Below are 25,496 nucleotides of genomic sequence, written 5' to 3'. Positions count from 1 at the left end.
TTATTCATTGGCTCATTTAGTCATTATATTTAGTTACTTATGTGTAATTCTTTGAAACATATCGTATGGCAAAGTCTCTTGGGCAGCGTCTTCCTGCAAGTACAAAATCACAGATCTTAAGACATGAGACCCCATCACAAGCCTTCATGTCGTTATGTACATGTACCCTGGGAACATCAGAAACTATTTGCTCTACACAATCCCATTTGTAGGAAGGTCACAAAGATGGTCATTCTAAAGATAAAAATAGACTAAGCCTCACACGAGCCACTTAACTCTCTCCTCTCACTCCTGTATCAGTTGTGAAATTACTCATTGTCTTCTGAGGGTCCCCTCGGATGGTCCTTGTACTACTTAGATTTGGGTCACCGTATTGGAATTGGTGACTGTAAAACTAAGACACTAAAGTGGGAAACATGGGGTTGGGTGCAAACGGTGTGAGGGGGTTCATTTGCCCCTACATGACACGATTGATTATGTGCCGTTTGATTGATCGAGATCTCCACCACATCCTTTTCAAAAGTGTGCTTGCTATTCATGTTATTGACAAGGGGGGAGGGAGGGGGGGGGGGGTCTGAAGACAAACCAGAGGAGTAATGCAATTTGTAGCATGTGCCGAGGCCTTATAAGAGGATCCTTCCGTGAGAACGTTAAGATATCTTCAAATGTCTTTAAAGCTCAAAATTACATTTAGCCTTTGTAGGAATTTGTGCGTCTGTGCACGTGTGCTTTCCGATATTCTTTAAGTAAAGATTTGTTTTGGTGTATGCGTATATGCATAATTTGACATGATTCCACTGAAACTGATAGTTGCTTTCTTATGGAAACTTAAAAACTAATACATGCCCAAGGCCTTGGGACATTTGACATTGTCGCGAGACCTCTTACCCTGTGAGTGCCATAGAAAATGTTTAAATAATTGTACTGACATGTCCCTGTAATTCATTCTCCATAGCCAACTTTGTGTTCAACTGCAAAAGCAGCAAAAATAAGTAATAGATGCTAACAAGGCTTTTTTGAAAAAAAAAGAACGATTAAATACTGCCCTTAGATGAACGAACTAAAAACCATGAGTTATCCAAAACCCTGAAAGTTAAACAGAATACCTCCACATTTAAAGCAATCAATATCAAAATAAGGGATAGAAAAGAGGGCGATGTCCTTTATCCTCTTGCAGAAGCATTCAACGTAGTGATCATTACAGCTAACACACATCCATTGTCTCTTACAAATTCAGTAATGTCATCATAAGGGTGCATCGCTAGATCTCACAGTATTGCACCTCTAATCAGGATATCTGCAAATCTAAACTTATAAAAAGATCCTGGTATAAAAGCAAAAAACAACCAAGAAAATTAACACAATATATCCCCAAAACCATCAAGTAGCCATTCACCACGAAGATGCACTGATACATGCATTGGGGCTAGGTTTACCTGTGCCTACCATAGCCAAGAGCACTCCCGTAGCCATTGGAGCTAGGTTTATCTGTGCCTACCATAGCCAAGAGCACTCCCGTAGCCATTGGGGCTAGGTTTATCTGTGCCTACCATAGCCAAGAGCACTCCCGTAGCCATTGGGGCTAGGTTTATCTGTGCCTACCATAGCCAAGAGCACTCCCGTAGCCATTGGGGCTAGGTTTATCTGTGCCTACCATAGCCAAGAGCACTCCCGTAGCCATTGGGGCTAGGTTTATCTGTGCCTACCATAGCCAAGAGCACTCCCGTAGCCTACAATAAGCAGCCTTGCCAGAATGCAAAGACCTGTGGAAGCTCTGATTTGTGACAATGAGGTTTCAGGTTAAACTGGATGATCATTTACTTTACATTTCTATGGCCTTCCTACCTTTATATTTCTTTCTTTCGTTCGTTCTTTCTTTCTTTCTTTACCTTTTTCTTTCTTTCTTTCTTTCTTTCTTTGTTCAAATCTGTCTTTCTTTCTCTCTTTCCGTTGGTCTCACTTCCTTGCCTCTCAGTTAGTAAACATATAAAAAGATTTTGAAACATAGAGTAAACTGCATAATGGAGGTAATGGTAAACATCATATTAAGACAGCGTTCTCTGAAGAGGAATGTATCTGAAAAAGGAATGCAATGCTCGTATCAACAGTGTACAAAAAACCCGCTCCAAAAATGTGTAAATTAACAACCCTCCACAATTTTATACATTCAGGCACTAAAAAGTAACATGCCAATATATAACTAAAAAAAGTTAGTCGCATCCCCATTTTCCCTTTAAAAGAACAAGGGAACAGAATCCTTTTAACTTGGCATTTTTGTGTAAAATATCCTATGCAGTAGTAATGGCATGTACTTCCCCCTCCTGCCATCTCCTATCTTTAAGTCCGAGGCCGTCTCACATCACCTTGGCTCACGGAAAACAACGGCATCGTGTGTTTCATGGATGGGAAGTCTGTGTGTCGATCTGATCTCCTCCTGTGAACCTCCTTTGCTGTTGCCTGTTTCTATTTTTTTGGACCATTCTGTTGGACGCTCCCTCCGGCTCATCCCTTCCTCAGATCTTTCTCCAGCACACTTCTACTCAGTCCATTGGTATACAAGGGCTTTACAAAAAAGCTAACTTGAACAGCCATACAATGGCCAAAACATAAACCATAAATCTACAAATTTTTTTAATGATCGGGTTCAGTCACTTGATGTTAAGTTCTCAGTTGTCGCTGGCTGTCTGCTTGTCGTAGGAGATTCTGTGCTGGAGTTGCAGCAGCTTTAGATCCGATCCGCCCTGTGTCAGTGTCAGTGCCAGTACCCATCCCGGGTCGGCTAGCCACTGTCCGAGGAGGTGTGTGGCGCCGTGGAAGGTGACCTCCGGCGCCGAGAAGGGGTCCAGGAGCGGTCCGAACCCAGCGAGGCAGGCCGGTAGCGGTGCATGAAGCTGTCCAGGAGGTCCTGCTGCTGCTGGGTTATGGCTTGGGAGATGAGACATGGCAGGGCCTGGAGGGTGCCCGTCACTGAGTCCAGTTTGTCCTCCAGCGTGCCAATGCGCTTATCCAGCTCCTCGCTCCGCTCCTGCAGCTCCGACACCAGGTCGTACATCACGTTTTGGGTCTGCAGGAGAGAATGGCTATCAGGGTGGGATACACAGACCCACACATGATCTGACTAAAAACACCACACGCACATGTAGAGGCAGCTGAGAGAGATAAGCCTTTGTTGCATTGTCTGATATTCTGATATGCGATATCCACTATATGGACCCTGAGATTTAGTGTTAGAACCACATCCTCATGAATCAACATCAAATATACGCTAAGACGTCTACCTTAGCCAGGTCCACCAGGGTGTTTGCCTGGTCATTGAGTTTCCTCTGCTCCATCTTCACACTGCGAAGCCTGGGGAAGGGTGGGGGGCACATTTGGGTGGGTGGGGGGGCGGGGGCACCGGGGAAGAGCAACACAGTACTGTCAGGAGGGCTGTAAAGGGGGCAGTGGGTGAGAGAGTCTGACCTGCATGCAAGCATTCACAGTCCTCTCGGCCTTTTCATCACATGCAGTGAGCAGCATAAAGAGTCCACTCAACGTTGTTGGCTTCACATTCAGAAACGCTAATAGAATCAGGTCAGATTTCTGCAGTCCACCAACCATTCACCAAAAAACGAAAAGGGAATGTCAGGGAGCCTCATTCATGGATGATGGCACATGAACCGGCAGACAGTTATGATGGTGGCATACATGAGACCAAAGGGAAAACTTGTGTGAATGGCATATTAACGTATCCTCTAACTCCTATGTAAAACAGGGTATATATATCTTCCAGGAAAATAGCAGGCAAGGATGTTCTGCATTCCAGGGTGAGATTGAAAGAACGTCTGCCACTCTATCCTGCCTTTTGTGAATTAATCTTTCTTAATTGATCTATTGGTGGAAATGTAGAAGACGCTTATAATGTATTTGAATGCAGGACGGGGCCAGTATTCTTTCTGAAGCAAACTAAACCCTCCATATCACCTTGCATCTGACCGTTAAAGACTCATGTATGATTACTCTTCGGTTGCCTTAGCATGACATCAACAAATGAGTAGAACACCGCTATGAGTGCAAGTTAATATGGAGACAGTGGCAACCTCACTGATTAATGGTGTTTGTATGAGCACAGCAAACCTAAAGCCAAAAATGCTTGTATTCATATACGTGCTGTAGAGCAATGGAAGAATTTTTCATTCGTTAAAAACATGAGTGTGTCGGAAATTAAAACTGGTGCCCATATTCAGACCTCATGCAAGTGACATACAGAAAAGGAGAATGCGAGGGAGAGAGTAAGGGCGAACACCAAGGACACAACTTACTTCTGAGCTCTGCAGTGAGAGAGCGAAACAAAGACAGAACAAGAACACAGTTCAAGTTTAGAACCCCACAACATTCAGTACACAACAACAGTCACGATGAACTATTACACTTCTCACAATAAGCACAGGGCAAGGGTTAGGGGAGGGGGAGGAAAGAACACAACTCTCACATCACACATAAACTAGATGAACTGTGAATCAGCTTCAAATCACCACCCGACGACAAACCCCTATAGTTTCGGGGTAACAGCAAGAGCACAATTCTTTTTTTCAATCACTAGGCAAGAAGACAGGTAGCTAAATCTATTAAGTCATTAAGTTTACCACCCCTCAATTTCTCCAAGGTGAATTGCTCTTCAGCTATTCCGTCAACCTTAAAATGATCTTACTTTTCAGACGCTATCCCTATCAAGTTATCACTATCACCTTCACCCTTAGCACTGTCAGCAGCAGACGTTGTGCTCTTTACTTCTGCGGAGTCATACTCACTGATGGATGGCCTGTAGAAACTTGCGCTGGTGTTTGCGCACTTTGGCATGATCAATCTTCTTCACTAACTTTGTGTGTTTGTAGATGAGCCATGTTTCCCTGAGTACATTGGCAGCTGTGTTCTTAACCTAGAGGAAGAGGTTGAACATGACAGTCATGTCCCTAGAATATGGAAATACACTGAGAAAATCACACAAACAAAATAAAAGTCAAAGACCTCAGATGCAATGACACTGTATCACTGAGAACTAGATACCACCACCTTAATTACATAACTGCTGATTTAGAGAAATCTTGAAGGATTCAACTTCAAATTAACTTCAAATGTGACTGTAACAGAGCTTACAGGTGAGAGAAAAAAACAAATCCTTCACTGATAACTGATAACATCCGTGCAATGGTTATAAAAATGACAAGTAGACACAGTCAGTTGTGTTCTACAATAGGGGAATTCCAAACGCTTCATATTTCAGATGCCCAATCTAGACCAGTGCTTTAGGTTGCTTACTCGTTTACAGAGCTGTGTATCCATCATGAAGTTGTGGACATGTTTCTCAGCCTTGGTGAGTTCCAATTTCCTGGCTACCACGGCAACCACTAGTGCAGTGCAACCAGCTCCCTGTAGGAAAACATGTTGTCATGTCTGTTATGGTATCCAAATCAACTACCACACCTTTCTTCCGTGAATGTATAATGTGCGTAAACAGCACCCATTCTTTTTTAAAGACTTCTGATTTAAGCTATGCATGTAACCTAATTTATGCATGTGTTTAAACCCTAGCAAAATCTATGACATTATATGTTCTGGTGATGAAATAATGACTACTTTTTTCATTTATCCTTTAATGCTGGCCAAAGAAGACATACCATGATTCCCGTTAGCAGACACACGCCTTTGCCACAGTATGTGTGTGGGACCATGTCTCCATAGCCAATAGAGAGGAAAGTTATAGAGATTAGCCACATCGCCCCCAGGAAGTTACTGGTCACTTCCTGTTTGTCGTGGTACCTGGTATAGTGACAGGACAGACAAAAGATACGGTTGGTGAGAAGCAGACTACTGGAGAAGGTAGCCAGGGAAGCTGAAGGGTCATAGATGTAACCGGACACAAAATCCTTCGATTGATATGAAAATGTGATAACACATTTTACAGGAGTATCTATGTAGTATCCTTGAAGTTTGAACTCGCTTAACACATTCTACTGGTGTAATAAAAACAAGAAGAAAAAAAGGTAACAACAAAAGAAAACACATTTTGCTGTCAATGTAGCAGGGTAGAGACCCTTCATAATGTATTATGGACACTATGTAGCATTACAAAATAACTGCAAACCAGTAACAATTTTTTTTTCATTAATGTGCAACTAACTGAATAATGTTTGACTGCTACAACAGACATGAGTTCTAGAAAAAGCATTTGTTGCATTTGTGGTGAAAACTTTCAAGCATCCACTGTGATTGACATAAAGCATAGGATGAACAGTGCTGATGGTACAAAAGCATTCCCAAAAAAATCGTGTCAAACATAACCCAACAAAGGTCCAAACACCATCACTTTGTTGAGCATCAGAAATGGCAAGCATCCATACAGAAGACCTGCGAAAAGGACATCCAGCGACATTCAATTATCTATGTATTGCTTCATTCATTCATTGTGCCTAGTGAGGACAGGCCCAAGATGGAGACACACAACCCATTTCAACCTTTTCACCTCAACCTCGCCAGTGCGCTACGCACTTAGATCAATAATGTGTCCAAGAAGGAGACCAGGGGATAAGGGTTCGCTTTGAGCAATTAATAACAATCAGAGTGCACTCTGAATGAGACACATAATGGGTCTTATAGTGGTACGTGAGCATATTTAAAAGCAAACTTAGTTGCTCTTTGAGTGCAGCACAAGCAATTTAACATGCCAGAGAACTGCCAATGACTAGTCTGACCGCCAGTGACCCACCATGTAAATTGGCATTGGCCACAAATTTGGATTTAATTAGGTGTGAAATGGTGTGAAAAACACCTGGAGCAGACGGTTTTGCATTCGGTTGGAATTTTAAAATGGGTCTCTAAAAAGGAGCCTCCTTGGACTGTTCCTCCTAGACAGTTCACTCTCCACACATGATGTATCATGCCATTAGCTGGACCTATCTATTTCTGTCCCAGCCTGACACCGCAAACATGCTCTGAGAGTGAGAGCAACCTCCGGTTTCCCTATTAAGACCAGACAGTGATTGGGGGAAGTATGCCCAGTTTTGAACATGCGAACGAAGCAGAAGATACCAGACAGTGTTTCCTATCAAAACCAGACAGTGATTGGGAAAAAAAAGCCCAGTTTGAACATGCGAACGAAGCAGTAGATACCATGCAGGCATTTAAAAAAAGATCTCCACACCCTGCATGCTGAGATAAAGTCCAGTATATTGAGAGCCATGGGGGAAATGATCAAGCCTAGAAGGTGTTAATGGAAGCCATCTTAGACACTGTCAAAATGGAAGCCCAATGAACACAAATCTCGGCAGTGTGCCTTCATCTGGAATTCCCTACACTGTGTCAGTAATAGAATTCAGACAGAGAATCAGTTCAGTGCTGAAGCTCCAGAAACTCTAAAAAAAGGCATTTTGCTCAGGGCAGTCCACCAAACAGCTAGTGCGCTTTAACCACCAGAGCTGACGAGATATATAGAGATTCGGGCCTAAAGTCTATGTACGTATGTTGACTGTACAGTGTGGTTGACGTCCAAATAGTGAAACTGTGTTGCAAGATCCAGAATCACATATAATGTAAAATAAATGTCATAATTGCACCATAAGGGGCTGATCTCTTTTGAAGCTGGTGTCAGATCTCAGGGTAGAGCTAGCTCGCTGTCTTCAGTTAAATGCTGGACAAGTTATAAGTTTCCTTATATTAGGTCCTGCCATTGAAGTACTGAAGTATTTTCTACACTCCAACTCTCTCTGTCAGTGTCTGTCTAAGTCAGGCAAGCAACACTTCACAGGGGACACTTTTGGAATGTCATAAATTAAAGAGCGCCACTATGCTTTTGTTCACATATGTCAACCTTAGTATATCTATGAGAGATTAACTCTAGTTAAATCTCCCTGTGCTTTTCATGTTCTTACCTAGATCGTGAAAAGAGGGGGGCACCTTAAACTGCCTCTGGCCTGTCATTTTAGACATTACAAGGAGGGCCTTTTCAAAAATGGTCAAATTGGCCCAAAGCTCTGCCTGACACTGATGAACTGACCTCATTCATAGGAGGTAACTAAAAAAACAGATGAATCAATAACAGTCTGCTGACATGTTGCTTTCAGTTTATAAAATATAAAGATATTCCTCTTTTCCTACATTTGAAAGGTCCATCGCTTGCTAACTTTAAACAAGGGGGGCTACTACATAACAAATGGCCTCATTGCAGGTTTGAACAGAGGGGTAAGGTTTCGGGGTTAACATTCAAAGCTCTCAATATACTGTATGCAGTTCTGGCATAAAATGGAGAAGAGCTGGCACCACCTTCAACTTAGATCAGAATTGTAAGCGTTGGCAAAGACGGTCCACCTTAAGGAATTTCCCTGAAAGCCCCATGTGATTCTTTCCCCAATCAATCGAGAAGAATGTTTTTTGTTGTTGTGAGCTACTGCAGACTAGTACAGAATCCATCCCTGATAGGACACAGGCGCTACACAGGGAGAGGGTAGGAAGGAGAGCACAACCTAAGCGTGTTTTGAATCCGTCAGAAATGCAAAACGCTCAAGTTTAACAACAGAAACAGCTGAAGTGTGGACTATCCCTTCAAGAGGTTTTTTAGTGGCAACCCGTAATACCTTACTCGCACACTCAGATACTCATGACACAGTAGACGATAGTCTGAATTTAACTTAAAAATGCAGAAGAGTGCGAAATGGGCTTGATATTCTCTCTCATCTAATTATTTGGGACGAGAGATCAATCCAGAGGTCCAGCAGATGACCAAGATACAATCATGTGAAGTTTTGCCTGATCAGGGTGGTTTAGGGTATACAACTGCAACTGCTTCTAAATGAGTTATCCTCTCCCACAGAGAGTTGGTGTCAACTTTAATCAGCTGGTCACATCACCATGGTTAAAGCCTGTGAGCATGGAAAGACTAAAGCTTTTGATACTCTGATGTTATATTTATCCTCACATACCAATACTCCAAGGGTATTTTTAGGATCCACAGATTCGGGCAGCATTCACACACACCCACCCTACAGATCAGCCCACCCTACACACCCACACACACCAACACACAAACACATATCACAAACGTATGAATATTTACTGATGACATTCACTTGAATGACAGACAAGCTGAGACACTTAGAATGGACCGTGTTGTTTACCGGGCTGCTGTTTACCGGTTCACTCTTTAGTGAGCGACTGAAAGTAAAAGGCCTAAATCCAGGAATTAAGTGGACGAGGTAGCGAGATGTAGCGTCTCTCTAGGACTTCACAGGATACCATCACAGATTATGTACCTCCTGTCATGAAGCTCATCAAGGTTTCCTCAGTTCACACACATGTAGTACATCGCTAATCGAACTAATTCATGGGCGCTGCTGTCAAAGCAATGTGAGTGCCATTTGGTTATTAGTGGATTAGTTAGACCAAATTACAATCACACACATGTTCTCTCAGTGATCTGTAGCTATGTAGGCCATCCAGAAAGAGAGAAATCCTGGGCGGCTAGCCATCCATGTCCATCAGACATTTCATAGCATTTATTCCTTCTGTCAAATGTGTTTCTAGAGGAAATGTGAAGAAATGTCAAGGAACAGAACAACAGACAAGACAAGAAGAAAATGCGATTACATGGCACATATCCAGTAGTCATAAGCTCGTGTTAAGGCCTCCCGTAAGCTAATGGCGCGAGAAGTGATGGGCATTGTTATCGCAGCCATTTGTGATATATTTTCCAGACCCCGACAAGAAACTTTTCCACATTCCCACCCTGTAGATGCATTCCAGATGGACTCCGTGCTCGTCCAGTCTCACACCGCTCTGCCCTGAGGCTGGCCAGTGTGCTTACGCTAATAGATGCAGAGAGCACTTGCAACCCCCCCCTCCCCACTCCCACACCCACCCACCCAGCTCCGCAGCACTTAAAGTAACGCCTCTTTGCAATTACTTGACAAAAGTAAACATGAAGACCATCATGCTGTTTCATTGTTTACCAAAGGTGAGCACCCAGCCTATTTTCAAACCATGTTTGAAGCACAGAATGGACAAAGGAGAGCTTTTATATAACACTGTTCACTGCAGTTCTATCCTTTGCCTGAGAGTTTGTTCTAAAATGGACAGCATTACCCTCACCATTCTCTCACATGATCACACGGCATGAACCAAAATCACATAACTTATTCACATCAAAGTGAATGTGTGTGTTTGTGTGTGTGTTTGTATGTGTGTGTGTGTGTGTGTGTGAGTGTGTGTGTACGTGAGTAAAATGGGAGCAATTTGTCATGAAAATATTGAAATATGTTTGACAGAAACATGGATTTGCTACTCATTCTACTTTACAAGAATGTTGAGAATGTTGTAAGGTTAAAAACAAGACAAAAGTACACCAAAACCGTGAAGATTAACATCTTATTCTTGAAATAGGTCTCTGAGGTCTAAGGTTGTCTCTAATAATTGGTTTAGGAACAACAATAATAGCTGATATACCCTGAGGCCTGTTTGTGAAGGTGATTTGAAGGAGCTGCTCCATTTTAGCACGAGCTCCCGCCTCCTCCTTTATATATCACAGAGCCATTTAAAAAAAGACGCTTGATTTACAGTGCTGCTCGAATAAAAGGTTCCCCTACGCTGAGAGTGACCGAGAGCCCAAATGCATTTTCCATCGACATCCCTTTGTCCTTTTCATGAGGATGGTGCCACATTTGCACATGGTTTCTTTAAAAGGTTTTTTTTTTTTTTTGCCGTTTGTAGCTTCCCACGCCCACCCCTCCAACTTTGAGAGTAGCAGTGGCACCAGCTCAATGAACAATGGTAGGTTTGGTTTCTCCACGGCTAGAGAGCGAGGACTCACATGGTATCCCTATGGAGCAGCATAGAGGGGAAATAGAAAGTACAACAGTGAATTAAACACACACCAACACACACACCAACACACACACACACACACATACACACACACGTACACACACACAAACACGCACTCACACACACTTAATGTATGTACACACACCCGCCTATGCACACACACACTTCACTTCGTTTCACACTCACATTCACACACATTTTTTTTTTAAATAAAAGCAAGCTAGCCTTTTAGCGTGCACTTCTGCAGATGGCACCAGGGGCAGGGCAGGGAGGGGTGTGGGGGGGGGGGGGTCAGTGCATGGAGGTCATATTCTGTGACACCTCAACTATAGAGTGGCTAGAAACAGGCTTCTCTCTGGCCTCTTGTGACGCATGGTGAAGACTGCAAAGTGGTTAAGGTGAAGTAGTGACTGGTAGCTGGGTGGAAAGATGGAAAACCACAGGAGGCGAAGCAGGCGCGGAAAATTGCAGTCGTACGGCAGAATTAAAAAAACTAAATAAAGGAGATTCACCATTTCATACTTCACCTACACACACGCGTCTCTCCATGACAACTGAAATGAATCTATTTCAGATGAGTCACATGATGCAAAATCTTTATAGGTGACCTCTGGTTTAAACAACGCAAAAGATTTAAACGAGCACTGCTTCAACTCCTCTGCCTGCTGAGCAGAGATCAGTTTTAAAATTTGCACCGTCCCCCTTGAGATGAAACGTGATGAAGAGATAGGCATCCTTGGGGCTGTTCAGCATTACCAAAACAAACCATTCAGCAAACAACCAGTTAGACACTCATGAATTATTGATAGACTGCTCATACAGCTAAACAACACAAGAGAGGACTTCTTTTTTTTTTTACACAATCAACGCCTGGATGAGACACGACTACAACCACCACCACCACCACCACTTCCCCCTTCACTTTCCCTTCTGGAGGCGGTAGCTGTTCATGTTCCTGAAGGGGCAGAAAGGAGTGAGTGAGTGAGAGGTGGAGGTGGAGAGGAGTGGGAGAAGGATAGAGCTAAGAAGAGGAGGGATGGGGGGATGGAGAGATGGAGGGGTGGTTGGTAGATCGGTGGGTGGATGGTAGCCAGTCGGATCACGGCGGAGGGCCGAATCGCACATCGCTACCTACCTCTCACAGACGCGCACGGTCCAGGCGGCGATGATCCAGGAGGAGATGCTGAAGACCAGCAGCACGGTGCCGGGGCAGATGGTCATGAGCGTCTTCATGACGAAGCGCGTGTTGAAGTTGATCTTGTTGAGCGCGCCGATGCTGCGCGACGACGCGTCCGTGAACAGCTTGCTGTGCAGCAGCATGACGCGGCCGATCAGGTAGAGCCGCAGGAACATGGGGATGGACAGGATGATGTCCACGTCGGCGTCCGCCACCGAGGGCACATAGGTGAAGGCCAGGCGCGCCGTCCACGTGAAGACGTACTGTCCCGGGATGGGGTGGATGGCACACACCAGCAGCTCCAGCACAATGAAGAAGATGCGCTCGTACGTCATGGCGATCCGCCAGTCGTCCGCACCGTTGTCCACCATGAAGAGCTGACGGGGAGGACAGAGCAGGAAGGGGGAGACACAGAATTTCACCTGAGCACTTTTATGGAAATAGTTCACCCCCCTTTTCTCCATATTGTATTTTTTCTTATTTACATTCATTTAGAAAAAGTAGTATTATGATGTATTAAGATTTATTTATATTTAATTCCACTCATCTTAGAAGTATGTATTATAGTATATAAATATATATCGAAGAATACATTTCAAGGACAAGTGATCTTTGGTCTTTTGGTAAGTCTCACCTGGATTTCCCGGGCATGGTACATTATAATAAGACCAAGCAAAATAACAGTGGAGAGGCTGATAAGGCATTTCAGTGCAAATGAATATGAGGATTCCTGCAGAGAGAGATAAAAACACACAACATACGCGCACAATAAGAGCCCGAAACAAAGAGATGAAACAATTAATTTATGGTGCTTCAGAATTCCCTAATTAGTATATACAATATGATACATAGGTGGTCGTTAAGCCACAGTCAAGTCAGCTGACAGTTTTTACACAAATTATATACAGTAATTTCCCTCCATTAAGGCATGCTGTCTAAACCATCTGCATCAGCAATGGCTTACCCCAAGGGGGCCTGAGTTCCCTGAGGCAGTGAACCACTCCAGCTCGCCACACTCCCCCCCTGTGACACTTTATTAGATGAATGCCATACATAATGAAACTATAATGGACATTACTCCATAGATATATAGCTGTAATGGACAGTATGTGTAGAGAGAACATGGGACAGAATCATGACCCTCGCTCCGTGCCGGTATTCCCTGGAAAGAGGCCAAGCTCAGTCAAATACCCCGGTTGAAATACGGCCGTGTACAATGAGGAGTGAACTGTAAAATGTGGAATCTACTTGTGGCACAAACATTTATCTCCCCCACCGCTGTGCCCCTCTGCGGTGCACTGCGCTCCACGAGCTGGAATACATCACGGCTGGTGGGGGATGTGATGAATTGGATGGTTTATATGCTAGTGCTGCACATCTGTGTGTGGCCCATACATCATAGCAGAACTGAGCTGAGTGGCAGACTGGTCCCCAGACTCCACGGGTTTTTAGTTTTAAATGCTACTTCATGGATTAGCTTTTAGCCCTGCTGTCTGGTTAATATGGTGTGCATGTAGTTAGCATTGCACTCCAAGTGTTTTTATGATGGTTCACTGTGCATGTTTAGGTGTAGGTGTTAGGTTGGCCCACAGCATTAAGGAAGTAAGGAAGCAAAAACTGAGCATAAAAAAGCACACATTACTATTTCTCTTGTAGTGCCCTTTTCTATTTACATGCGGTTAACGTTTTCAATTTAGATTCAAACTAAAAGGGAAGAAAGGACATTGTTGTCAATTAAATGTAATTTAATATGGGTGTGCTTGTGTATTGGACACTAATTTGTCTAATGGTTCTGTGGGTAGATCAGCGCCACAGCCACAATGAACTGCAATCTTTTTCAACCATTCTATCTCTTTTTCAACCATTCTATCTTGTTAAAAACAGCTATTTTTGACGGACACCCATTATTTACACGCTACTGTCGCAAAGAATTAGCATTTGCAAATCAGCTAGCCATTTAAAAAAGCTCTTGAAGCAGACTTGAGATGCCACATTTTTGTTTGTTGTATCTGAAGTGTATGGTAATCGTGAATTAATATTTGCGGAGCCTTGAGTGGGCATGGTGAAGGGTGTCTTGGTCATGGTGTCTTTTTTTGAGTCCTAACGCTTCATTTGGCGAGTTTACTACGAGCTAATTCGACCATTTTGACTTTTCCCATAATCAATGCCCCAAACCCAAACCAATCCCTATTGAGGGCATCCAAACCACAATAAAGGCGCTGGAAACGAGTTGGACAGAAACGCCAGGCAAAGAGATCTGAGAGATGCAGTAAATGCTGAGGGAAACTGCACAGCTTTAGGACTTAGGGCAATTCCAGGGAAATATTATCCTCTTTTGAAATTACAAGTGGTGCTGTCGGCATCTCAATAAATGCAAAGACTCTTTTTCATTATCAGAAAAGCCTACCAATTAGGGGACTTATTTTTAACAATGAAACTAGACTGCTCCCCTGGTCTCCCCACACCTAACCTCTGGTCCCAAGTGTCTTTCAGGACACAATTATGTGGGAAATTGTTTTGAGCCTCCCTAGTGACATAACATTGAATAAACTAATTAATTCACCTGTCATTAGTCTGAAGACTGCCATCCCAAAGGTCCCTTTTTTATGTAAATCCTACCCAAGGGTGTGGAAACATGCAAAGTACACTGTCATTACTAAGTCCCTGTTTTAGTAAGACACCCTTTTATAACAATCTGACAATGTCAAGCGGAAAAACAAAATTGATATAAAAACTCTCTGTGTGAATCTCTGTGTGTTTTGATACAGGCTATCAGTTTGACCCACCAGCAGATGCCATGTTCAATTTGTCAGCTCAAAACCAATGAAAGGTCAAATGATGCTTGTGGCATCTTCCTTATGTGCTGTTCTACAGTGCCAGGTTGAAAGACACTGCTGGGTGTTCAAGTAATCAGCTCAGAGCTAATTAAGAGTAAAACACAAAGCATATTAGCTAATTTACACGGGAAGGCCCTGTCTGTAATTCTGTATGCGTGTATTAACAGAGCATGGGACCATGTGTGCTAGGTTATTTCATGTACATGATGCGTGGCAGACTGGCAGGAATATGTATGTGACCCACCATAATTACATAAGATATACTGTGTGTAGAGACTATATAGCTTTCTTGAGCAATGAAGGGTGTCTGTGAGTTGGATAATATGCAACATGATTTCATCAAACTGAGATCACCTTGTATTACACTCAGAACACCCATAAATACTTTCATATTTATACTTCAAATTTTAAAGAGAATGATTCATTGATCAGCTTCATCACTTACCTTTGTATAAACCCCCCAAGATAGTTCAGTCTCTGTCACCATGACAACAATCCCAAACATGCCAAATATCAAGGCGTAGTCACTGAGCCGCTTGCGTTTCTCGAACAGGGCCCTGCGGTGGCCGAGCTTGTAGCCGATGTCCTTGTTTTTCTTTCCGTTTCCGCTGCCCTCTCCGACCAGGCTTTCGTTGGACGCCTTGCTGTTTTCATCGCTGTTGCCCTTGGAGACCACCACCTCCAGGCCGGAGCTGTGCAGCGTCTGCAGCGGTTGGGTCTCCGAGTCGTGCTCTGCCAGGTTGCGCCGTGACGACGCCACGCTGCCCAGTGGTCTTACCACTCCCCCATTGTACTTGCAGCTGTTCATGGCTATCTGAGGCAACGAGTGGCTGCTGCTCGCGGAGACTGAGAGCTTGGATCCGGCATGGCTCAGCTTCGTCGTCTCAGCATTGACCTGTCCAAAGGAGGAAGCCAGAGGCGAAGCGGGTTAGAGGGTACAGCACTTCATCACTGCCATGTCACCACTGACTGGACAATATGACAAACATACTCCTTTGTGCTTATGTACCCGTACTCTGGTTGTTTGTCATTTGTAAAGTGTAAAGTCTTATTTATCATTGACTAATACCAAAGTGCACAAGTGCCGTTGTGTCTGTTCAACTGGGGTCAAAGGGTGTTCACAGAGACAGCCACTAGAAATGCTGAAACAATACGACAGCAGTTGAGCTGATTAATAGTTCATTCATCAATGGTGTTCTGAGAACCCAATACAACAGCAACAAACTAATGATAAATCTAAAACACCCCCTCAATACCCTGCTTTTTTTTCCACTTGCAAGTGCACAACAGCGGAAACCCGTAAAGCCACTGGAAGCTATCACCTGACACTGACTCCTTTCATAAGAATGCATCGGAAGGTTAAGCATTAATGAAGACTACGGTAAACAAATCCACTGTTATATACGTAGGTCTACGTTTCCCGCCATCTAAGCCCGCCCTCCAGAAGCTCAACACGTATCGAATGGCAGGGGTTTGGATAGTAAGCAGTCAATGCTGACATGTGGTGAGAGTCTCTTAACCCAAAATCTAAAAACAACTCCGCCACGAGACCAAATGTACCCCAGAATTTTAGTATGCAATCTCTCACAGCTTCTCTGCTGCTGGTACAACACATTGTAAAGCTCAGTAAGTCTAGCCAATAGTCAATTACCTTACGTTTATTATCAACAAATAAAAATACAGTTGGATCATCGATGTCACTTGCCCTTTTTATTGCAAAAGGCAGCCAGAGCCTCACAAAAAAGGCAGATATACAGTGGAGAGAAACATACCGCAGTCACTGTCTTCTCATTTTTCTATATCATAAAATTAGCGCAGTAAAATAAAAAAATTAATACCAAATCGTATCAAACTGTGTCGTAAAATACAAAAAATAGGATGAAGGTGAAGTCGATATAAAAATCTATCCATGAGTAACACTCCTTTTATGGTGACTTACATGTAATGACACCTCCAAAGGGAATCCATTTACTAAATCAGATTTTCCAGCTCGCCATAGGAGATGAGTTAAGGGCCTCCTGCACCAGGCTACTATAAAGGCTCTACAGCACGTACGCACCAGGCATTACATGGCCAGCATCTGTCACGGTTATTCATACATACTTCAAATATGTGTTCTGCTATCCTAAGAAGATGCTTCACAGAAAATTGCCTGTAAATGTAAATGGTACAAAAACGTTATTAATCGCCTTTCTTGGGCTTTAAAGGGTTAAAGGCTACAATGCCCTTTGATCGCAGCTGGACCTCTGCAGTCTCCTTTCATTATAGAATCAGAAAGGGGGTTACTATTGGAAACAGGGAAGCCTTTGGCCCTTGGTGATCACAGGATGGGTTCATTGTGAAATGATATCAGGGTGAATCAGATGGCAAAGTGCAGCCCTGCTTCGCCCCGATAATGTGATTTAAATCCAAATTTGAAACCTTTGGTGTAAAAGCAAAAGCAAAAAAAATACAGGAAGCAAACCAACAAACATAAAAAAAAAAAAGATTTAGAGAGTAGAGCAGTTTCTTTCAGGCAGATGCAGTCATTTGTCTCCCTCTAACACGTTTGTGTTCTCTGGAGATACACGGCCCGTTTACTAGAAAGCTCTGGGGTAAATCAAAAGCAAGTGATTCGGCGCAGGTGCAGGCCCTGAGGTGAGTAAGCAATTTTACTTTCAAAGGGACCATGACACAGAGCAAAAAGACTGCCTTTGCTATGCCTCTCTGGAAGAGCAAGTCCACATAAAAAAAGATCTTTGTGAATACTTGTGGACTGAATGCCTCACTGTGACCATTAGGGCGATATTTGTGGAAAATAATCCCAGTAATCCTTAATTAGATACATAAACTGCATCTAATCGCCTAATAATTACATTAATTCCTGGTTGTGATAATGACTTCAAACCCAGCTGAGATGACGCTGATAATGTAGCAGCTTTTGTTTGGCACCATTTGCAAAGGACAAACTAAATTAAAAAGAGATGGAATTGAATGGCAAACATACTTCATAATGTCAGCATTCCACTTTTAAGTCACATTCAAGATGAAACTAAATGGGCCGAGCATCTGTCACACCACCCAAAGAAATCTGCACGGTCCCACCAACATATTACATTGTCAACAGGATCTCTAAGGGGTTTCACAGAGGGCTGTACAATCCTGTCTAACCCATTTTTGCTATACCAATATGACTGGCTCAAAACCCGCTACATCAGCCTTTGTAGGTTGCAGATGACACCGGTTGCAGAATTACATAAACGGAGAACAAAAGAAAAAAGACTTGGTGCATCAACAGGATCAAGGAGGTCCGACCAAACAAATGGTTTTTCTACAAATGGGGTTCTTTTCTACCAACAGAGCATCACACCATTCTGAATACTAGTCTGAATTTCTAATCTAATCCATCAGAGAAAGGTGATCAATGGTGATGTAATCAGGCTGATTGAACTAAGTCATAGTAAAGGTTTTGAGTCTATTTTTCAACGCAAGGAAATGCACACACATATTCAAACAGGCCTTGCAGATGCTCCTCAGAGGCATTCAGCTGGAGCCATCTAGTTTCCCTGCCTTCTTTTGTGGGGAATTTGACTCAGTGTTCAGTTTCACTTGGAAAAGGTCTGTCAACTAGCAGAAAGATGGTTGTAAATTGTACACCAACCATAGACCCCCCCAAACTTCACTCATTCAACACATTACCCTGTAAGAGGCTGTAAGACAGCATGTAATTTAATTGGCTATTGAACTCACGTATTAACAACCTTTCGCCAGAATCGTGGACAGTACATTTAATTACTGATACTAACATATCTAACAGATAGCACTCTGACTACTGTTCCTCACTGGAAAAATATCAAGCAGGTGGACAGCATAGAACCTGGGAAGACAATAAACACAGAAGAAAAGCATGCTTGCCTACGCAGAGGGACTTGGATGTGAAGGTAGTTAGTCTAAGAGTTATTTAGGAGCTACTAAAAGGGGAGAAATGGGAATTGATTGCAGAATAAGGTTAAAAAACAATCGAGAAAGTAATTTCCTTGTACAAAAGCTGATCAACTTAGAAAACAGCTCTGCAAACATTGTAGCCAACACTATGTTCTGATAGAGGTTCATGTCGTCTATTGAGTAAGCTAAATTACAGGTTTATACAATCTATTTTATTTAAAGTATCTTGGAATGGTCCGTATATCGGGAAATGGGTTCTTGTACATACATCTTATATATTTTACCTGTGCAGAGTACATTTACATTAAGTAAGCATTCTTATTTGGTGCATCAACAGGATCAAGGAGGTCCAACCAAACTAATGGGTTTTTCTACAAATGGGTTTCCTTTCTACCAACAGAGCATCACGCCATTCTGAATACTAGTCTGACTTTCTAATCCATATGATCAGAGAAACAAACAAATGGGTATGCAAAACAAAATGGTATGCAAATAAGCGACAGGACAGGGTTGTTATTTTACAGTTTTCCAGTGAGTTTGCATAGTTTGCAGTTTGCTCTAGAAAGGCACCTATCAGACCGAAGGTCAGCATTAAAGAAGCTCTTTTAATCTGCAATGGGCATTAAAGAGTACTTACATATGAATCACAATGGCAACAGCAATGTACCTTTCACATCATAGTGTCACTCTGGCTGGACACATTTTCACACATTCAACAATACAGCACGGCTATTGGGTTTCACTGTGTGTCACAGGATACTGTAATGGTATACATTTCAGTTGCGTTGCACAACTAGTTTGTCATGTCAGTCTCAGCCTGGGTCACTATGATAATCACTAAACTCAGTCACTACTGATACACAGAAAGACCAACAGCGTCTTTTAAAAAAAAAACGACTAAAATTGTGCCTAGTATTGTGTGTATCACCCCAACACACAAACAAAACACGTTACTTCTGACCTGTCGCTTATTTGCACACAGCTATTCCGGACATTTAGACAGAAGTGTCACGGGGCGCATGGTTGTAAAGCACCTTCAGCACCTGGAGCTCGCCTACTGCAGCAGGCCTGGGGCGCACCGGCTTTCATACAGGCAGGGGAGCAGCTTCCCAGATGTTCGGATGCAAGACCTACATAGACCTCCAGCAGGGTCTGGCAACAAGACAAGTTAACAGTCCGCAAACCTGGCACTGCCAACTGCCGGTGCTCACAGGGATGATGCTGAATTTAATGTGGGAATACTTTTGTGCAAGACGACAAAACTTACACAATTTTGAACTTAAATGAACAGGCTGAAAATATCAGGCTCACTTGGAAGTAAGAAACTGACATGTCTGAGGTGTTTGGAAAGATCTCTAATCTAAAGGGAGTGGAATTAAACCATATTTTGTACCATATTTTGACATTTTCTATCAGTAATTTCAAGGAGACTGTGAGCATTTAAGAATGAGCATACAAAAATTATGTTAACAGAGAAGGAAAATAACTCTTCATCCATCACCTTCACTAAGACAAAACCCAGGCCCTGCAGAACACTGCTGACCTAACTGTGACAAAACATCAACAAGATAAGAAATGCCTTGTCTGAATGAGAATAATAGAACAGCAGAGAATCATATGAACAACTCTAAAGGTTTTTAAGGCATAATTATTTTGGTATGTGTGAGTGCGTGTACATGTGTGAGTGTGTGGCTGTGTGTATGAGAGGGATACGTTTGTATGTCTTGGAAATGGACATTTAGTATTTATTAGATACGTTTAGATGGATGAGTGTTCTTTAAAATGATACCTTCATTAACTTTGAAAGCAGAGTGTCAATTCCCCATCATGATGTACACACAAGTGTCCCGGCGTGTGATAGGCGTGGCTACGAGTTAAATCAGTTTATTCGGTTACAATACGAACACAGACTTATTTCGGGTGAAGTTGATATATATTTACCTTTTGTTTATCGGTTCGACTCCTTCGCTCTTGATAATGGCGCTCTGGCCACAGTTGGTTGCTGGATCCGTACGGTGGGCTGCTGTTGCTGCTACTGGTGTCAGATGAGTTTCTCACCAGTCGACGTATATGTTCAGGTGCCTGGTACTGTTGCCCCTGCCGTATGCTGAATGTATCGTTTAGTTCGCCACTCTCATGGCCACTGGATTGCGGAATTTGCGGCAGCGAATGGAGATGCTGTCCGCGTACGTCCTCTTGCCAATGTTGTTGCAGTGGCGGTGCTTGGTTATTTCTGCACAGCTCTCCCGCGCCTTTGGTGCAATAGTTGATAGGGAGGCTGCTCCCTACTAGTATTTGACGCTGAGCTCGCAATTGAGGCTGTTGCTGCTGCAAGTCCAGAGCCGGAGATTCAAAAAATCGCTGATTCGTCACCGTTGGCTCACATACATTAATTTGTCCATGACATGAGTTTTGTGTGACTGATTGTGAGAATGTGTTCTTTTGTTGAAGCCCTATAGCGCTGCACTGCTGTTGCTGCAACAATTGCTTTTGGTCTCGGTGCTCGAAAACCCCCGCTTTCCGTTGCGCAATGGCTCCGTGTTGGTAATTAGCGCTATACTGAAAATTCTCTCTCGGACTAGGATTTTGCAAAAACAGAGGCGGCGGCAGGTGAGAAGGGGAGGGCTGCGGGCAAATGTGGGCTTCGCGCTGATGAGTATGGTTCGCCTCCGTAGAAAAACTGCAGTGGCGGCTCTCGAGAAGGAACACCTCCGATTGCGTTGAGGCTACCGATGCTCCAGAAGACTCATGCGGCCGCGTAAGCTGGGTTTCAAATGGACCACCCTGGCGTGCAGGTCGCTGAACAATCTCTTGACTTGTCAAAGACGGGGACTTGCCGAATTGCAACTGACGGACGTGGACAGCCTGCGTAGCTGACTGATTCTGGCAAGGCAGGTCATCGTGGTTCTGATGATAGGAGGAGGTTGATCGTTCTCTCTGCGATGGAGGAGGGGGTGGCAAACTGAAAAGGGGTGCGACTGGACTCGAATTTCCTTTTTCAGAAGTCGCTGAATTGCTCTGAGCGTTGCGTTGTTCTGCGTCGGGGAATTGGTGCTGGTGAACAGCTCCCGCGTATCGATGCCGCATCCCCTCAATAGCCGCGTCTTGTTGTGGTCGCTCCTTTGCCTTGTAAACCTCCGACACCCGTTCATAGCGATCAACCCCAGATGAATCGAACTGGCTCGTTTCATTGGTAGATTTCACCAAGACCAGCCTCATAACGTCACTCCCTGGCTAAAACACCGCCTATTGCTCCTCACGTTCGCAAATTGGCCGTACATTTAACTTGAAACACGTACGCGTCAACACACCAGATACTGTATTGTTATTTTTTGTATTATGTGTGAAACATGCACACACAAACCGAAATGCAGGTTTAAGTTGTATCCTATCCATAACCAATATCACTATTCAGCCCTTGACTATCATATATAATGCTGCAGGTCATGACTAGGTGTCCTGTAATTACACTTCTTGTAATTACTGTGTTAAAGTGGAGAACACATGTGTTTGGACCGCACGGAACATGTCACAGTGTCTACATAGATGCATGCAGTTTAGTTACAATACTACATGTGCATCGAGATGGAGTATATTCCTTAATCTGTATATGTATGATTAAGAGGTTCTTGGCAAATTAACTGGTCACCAGGTGTGTTTATTTGACTACTTGTACGACTTAAATATTTAATCACATCAAGAGGTTTTGTGTTACAGATACAACATGGAAACAGACGCATGAAGATCCTTTTGATATCGGAACACTTTTGACAGGGTTCGGTAAAGGAGGAACTTCTTTTTTCTGGAACTCCTGGTTAGTTAGGACAACATCGACTAACCGTATGGACAAAACCTCTCCATGGTGCTGAGATCATTTATCGGTGTGTGTGTGTGTTCAAGAACATTCGCCTATATGACCAAACGATCAAATATCCTCTTATTAGCCATACAATAACACTACATGCTACTACAGGGTATAGGCTAATGACCAAGACACGACACTACCCATTTTGAATATTGCCTAAAATGTTTTTACATGACTATTTGGTTGGGAGGAGACATGCAAGGCCTCGACAGTGTTTATAATGCCCACGTACACAATACGCTCACATTATGGTTACATGTCAATATAGAGAGGCCTACTGGTTCATGAACAAGTGAATGAATGAGCGAATTAATTTATGACCAAATCAATCCATACATGCTAAACTAACTAATTAAATATGTAGCACATGTATTAATGAGTACATTTTTCATTGTTCTCTGCAAAAAAGAAAAGAAAAGAAAAGAAATACACTCGGATGTTAAGTTTTTGCCATCATGACCAGAATTACAGTCATTGACATAGAAACGCCGAGTCAGTCATAGAGCACCTCGGCAGTAGAAACCTGATCATTTTCATCAAGTAATTAGCCACTGTGTATTGTATGGGGCCCGAGTAAGATGAAGTTTCATTTGCTGTTTTGAATTGCAATGTTACATTAATTATTGAATCAATGTTAACCAACAATACATACATAACCATTCAATTTCGCCCACACTCCTAATTTATTCTGCTCTAGTATCAATCGTATGTAGGCCTATATTAAGATTATGGTAAATGGTATCCAATACCTCCTGGTTACTTCCAATCGATAAACAAACCAAGACCAAACTGAGTCTGTCAGATAACACTCATACAAGCATGACTTGAAGCTGCATGTATGAGTGTCTGTCTGTCTGCTGGAACAGTCATGAGCAGCAAGCTACAGCAATGTCAGCAACGCGGCCTTTAGAGCAACGAGGCAAAAATGCCTCAAAAAAAATCTCAAAATGGACTGGAAGGGTGCAGCCAGGAAAAGAAAAGTCGTGGTTTTATGTGGCGAGGACAGATAAAATGCTGCGCCAGGTAGTGTAGCTAAGAACGATTGATTTTGTCTGCCTGCTGCATGTTAGTATTGTGAATTACTGCAGTGGATTATGCATTTGCACCAAGCATCCTATTCCACTGTCAGGAAATAGTTGCATGTCAGTAGTGCGTGAAGTGCAATGTCAGTCAAATAATGGCAAGTCGAACATAGTAACTTACAAGTAGTCCACAAACTGACAGAACACCCACAAGCAACTCGAAATTAAAACGATTGATCACTGTATAGGTGGTTTTCTTAGACTGCACATGTCAGAATATCACCATGACTCTCACAGATCTATTTACGCTTCTCGAAAATACAACAACACAAACATAACCAACGCGACAAGATATAAAGAATGTGCTACTCTTCACCGACAGTCGTGTTGCAGCCACGGCCTTTTTGCTCAAAATGCTTTATGAGTGGGCCAAGTCTGCTGCAGAAAGACCACGGGAACAGTTCCCCCCAAATTCCTTGGAGGCATTTGTCATGACGATAAAGCAAATCAATATTTGCTTCCTATCTGTAGTGTACTGAGATCATGCACGACTATTTCACCTGCAGACATGGATAGCCAAAACCGAGGAACAGTTCCATACGTTGCTCTTAACAGGGAAAACCAGCATTATCTTGTTCACTCTCCACTAGTGTTGCTTTTGTGAGGACTTTCTGTATCTATGTATATCTGTGTGTATGCGAGTATGGATTCTCTCTTTCTGTGCGTGTGTGTGTGTGTGTGTGTGTGTGTGTGTGTGTGTGTGTGTAAAAAGGCAGACATGTACTTTGGCTTACATCAGATATTGCCCATTCATAATGTATTGAGAAAACAAACAGGCATAGGAAGTAGAATAGGTAGGAATGGCCTTACGTTCTGGAAACTGGAAATCGATGGAGCTGTTTCTTTTTGCGTCAAACGCAATTCCTACCATCTTGGATAAGCTGTGAGATAGGCTACTGGCTTCTATTTCAAATTTCTGAACTAAAAGTTACAGTATGAAAATAAGAGACATCAAAGTTTTAAATTGAATTATTTAATTGTATGATTGTAATTGTATACATCATTATTAGCTGACTGTAAGGAATAGGTTTCTTGGCATAAAAGTTACATATAAAACGTAAGGTTTTGCTTACCCTTTAAGGCTTGAAGGTTTCTTCTGTATCCATGGCATCATAAATACCCGCCAGATAATATAAGTAAAATAGGAGATCACTGTAGGAAACCACATAAGGATTTATTTTTCTCAAAAGTCGTACACGTTTCCCTTTCACATGGTATACGTGACAGCCCAGCACTGAAGGATAGGTCCAGTTAGCGGAGCTTTTAACATTCTGATGTGCAAACTGTTTAGTATAACATGTGGACGGAAAAAAAGAAGACGTATCTAGCTCACTGAAAAGGCAATTTAATTTCCAAACACCGCATCGCATAGATAACAAGGCAATTTGAGGCACGCAAAGAATAGTGGCCGAGGATAAAGGATTGATGTCCCTAGACTACGACACAAGACAAATGTTCTGAGAAATGATCGTGAATCGAGAGAGGCGGCGTATATGACCTTGTGACGTGTTGTAAATTGATGGGGGGGATCCCTGTTCTATTTTTAGCGCTTGGTTGTCGAGAGACAGGCGGGGGTGGAGAGAAAAGGTGGGGGCGCGGGGGTTCCCACTCAGCCTCCAACTGCAGCGAGGGGGAAAAAAACCTCACGCACACACTGACATGGAGACAGAAAAACGGGAAGCTTATTTGCTTTTACGGATATTTTCTATGGAATTACACAGGGAAAGAACACACAAATCAGATGCGCTTTCAATGTGAGT

At 42.9% G+C, this 25,496-nt stretch overlaps 1 protein-coding gene across 5 annotated transcripts; it reads right to left on the bottom strand.

The window, feature by feature from the left end:
* Nucleotides 1-1,890: 1,890 nt before the first annotated feature.
* Nucleotides 1,891-25,114, bottom strand: kcnn1a (potassium intermediate/small conductance calcium-activated channel, subfamily N, member 1a). Of its 5 annotated transcripts, none has more exons than XM_031563062.2 (11): nt 24,810-25,114; nt 15,311-15,760; nt 12,663-12,758; nt 11,987-12,405; nt 10,838-10,846; nt 5,658-5,799; nt 5,299-5,409; nt 4,791-4,918; nt 4,302-4,310; nt 3,279-3,348; nt 1,891-3,064 (listed from the first exon to the last, which is right to left on the bottom strand). In XM_031563062.2, exons 2-11 carry the CDS (start codon nt 15,671-15,673, stop codon nt 2,780-2,782), a joined length of 1,632 nt encoding a protein of 543 aa, XP_031418922.1. In that variant the 5' UTR covers nt 15,674-15,760; nt 24,810-25,114; the 3' UTR covers nt 1,891-2,779. The 5 variants fall into 5 exon arrangements, with proteins under 5 accessions (XP_031418922.1, XP_031418918.1, XP_031418920.1 ...); XM_031563058.2 differs by lacking the exon at nt 24,810-25,114 and adding an exon at nt 20,731-23,247; XM_031563060.2 differs by lacking the exons at nt 4,302-4,310; nt 24,810-25,114 and adding an exon at nt 20,731-23,247.
* Nucleotides 25,115-25,496: the final 382 nt, after the last annotated feature.

This window comes from Clupea harengus, chromosome 25 (genome assembly GCF_900700415.2).
Source record: "Clupea harengus chromosome 25, Ch_v2.0.2, whole genome shotgun sequence".
NCBI classification, from domain to species: Eukaryota; Metazoa; Chordata; class Actinopteri; order Clupeiformes; family Clupeidae; genus Clupea; species Clupea harengus.
Note: the sequence above shows the minus strand (reverse complement) of the source record. Positions and strands in the feature narration are given on the sequence as shown.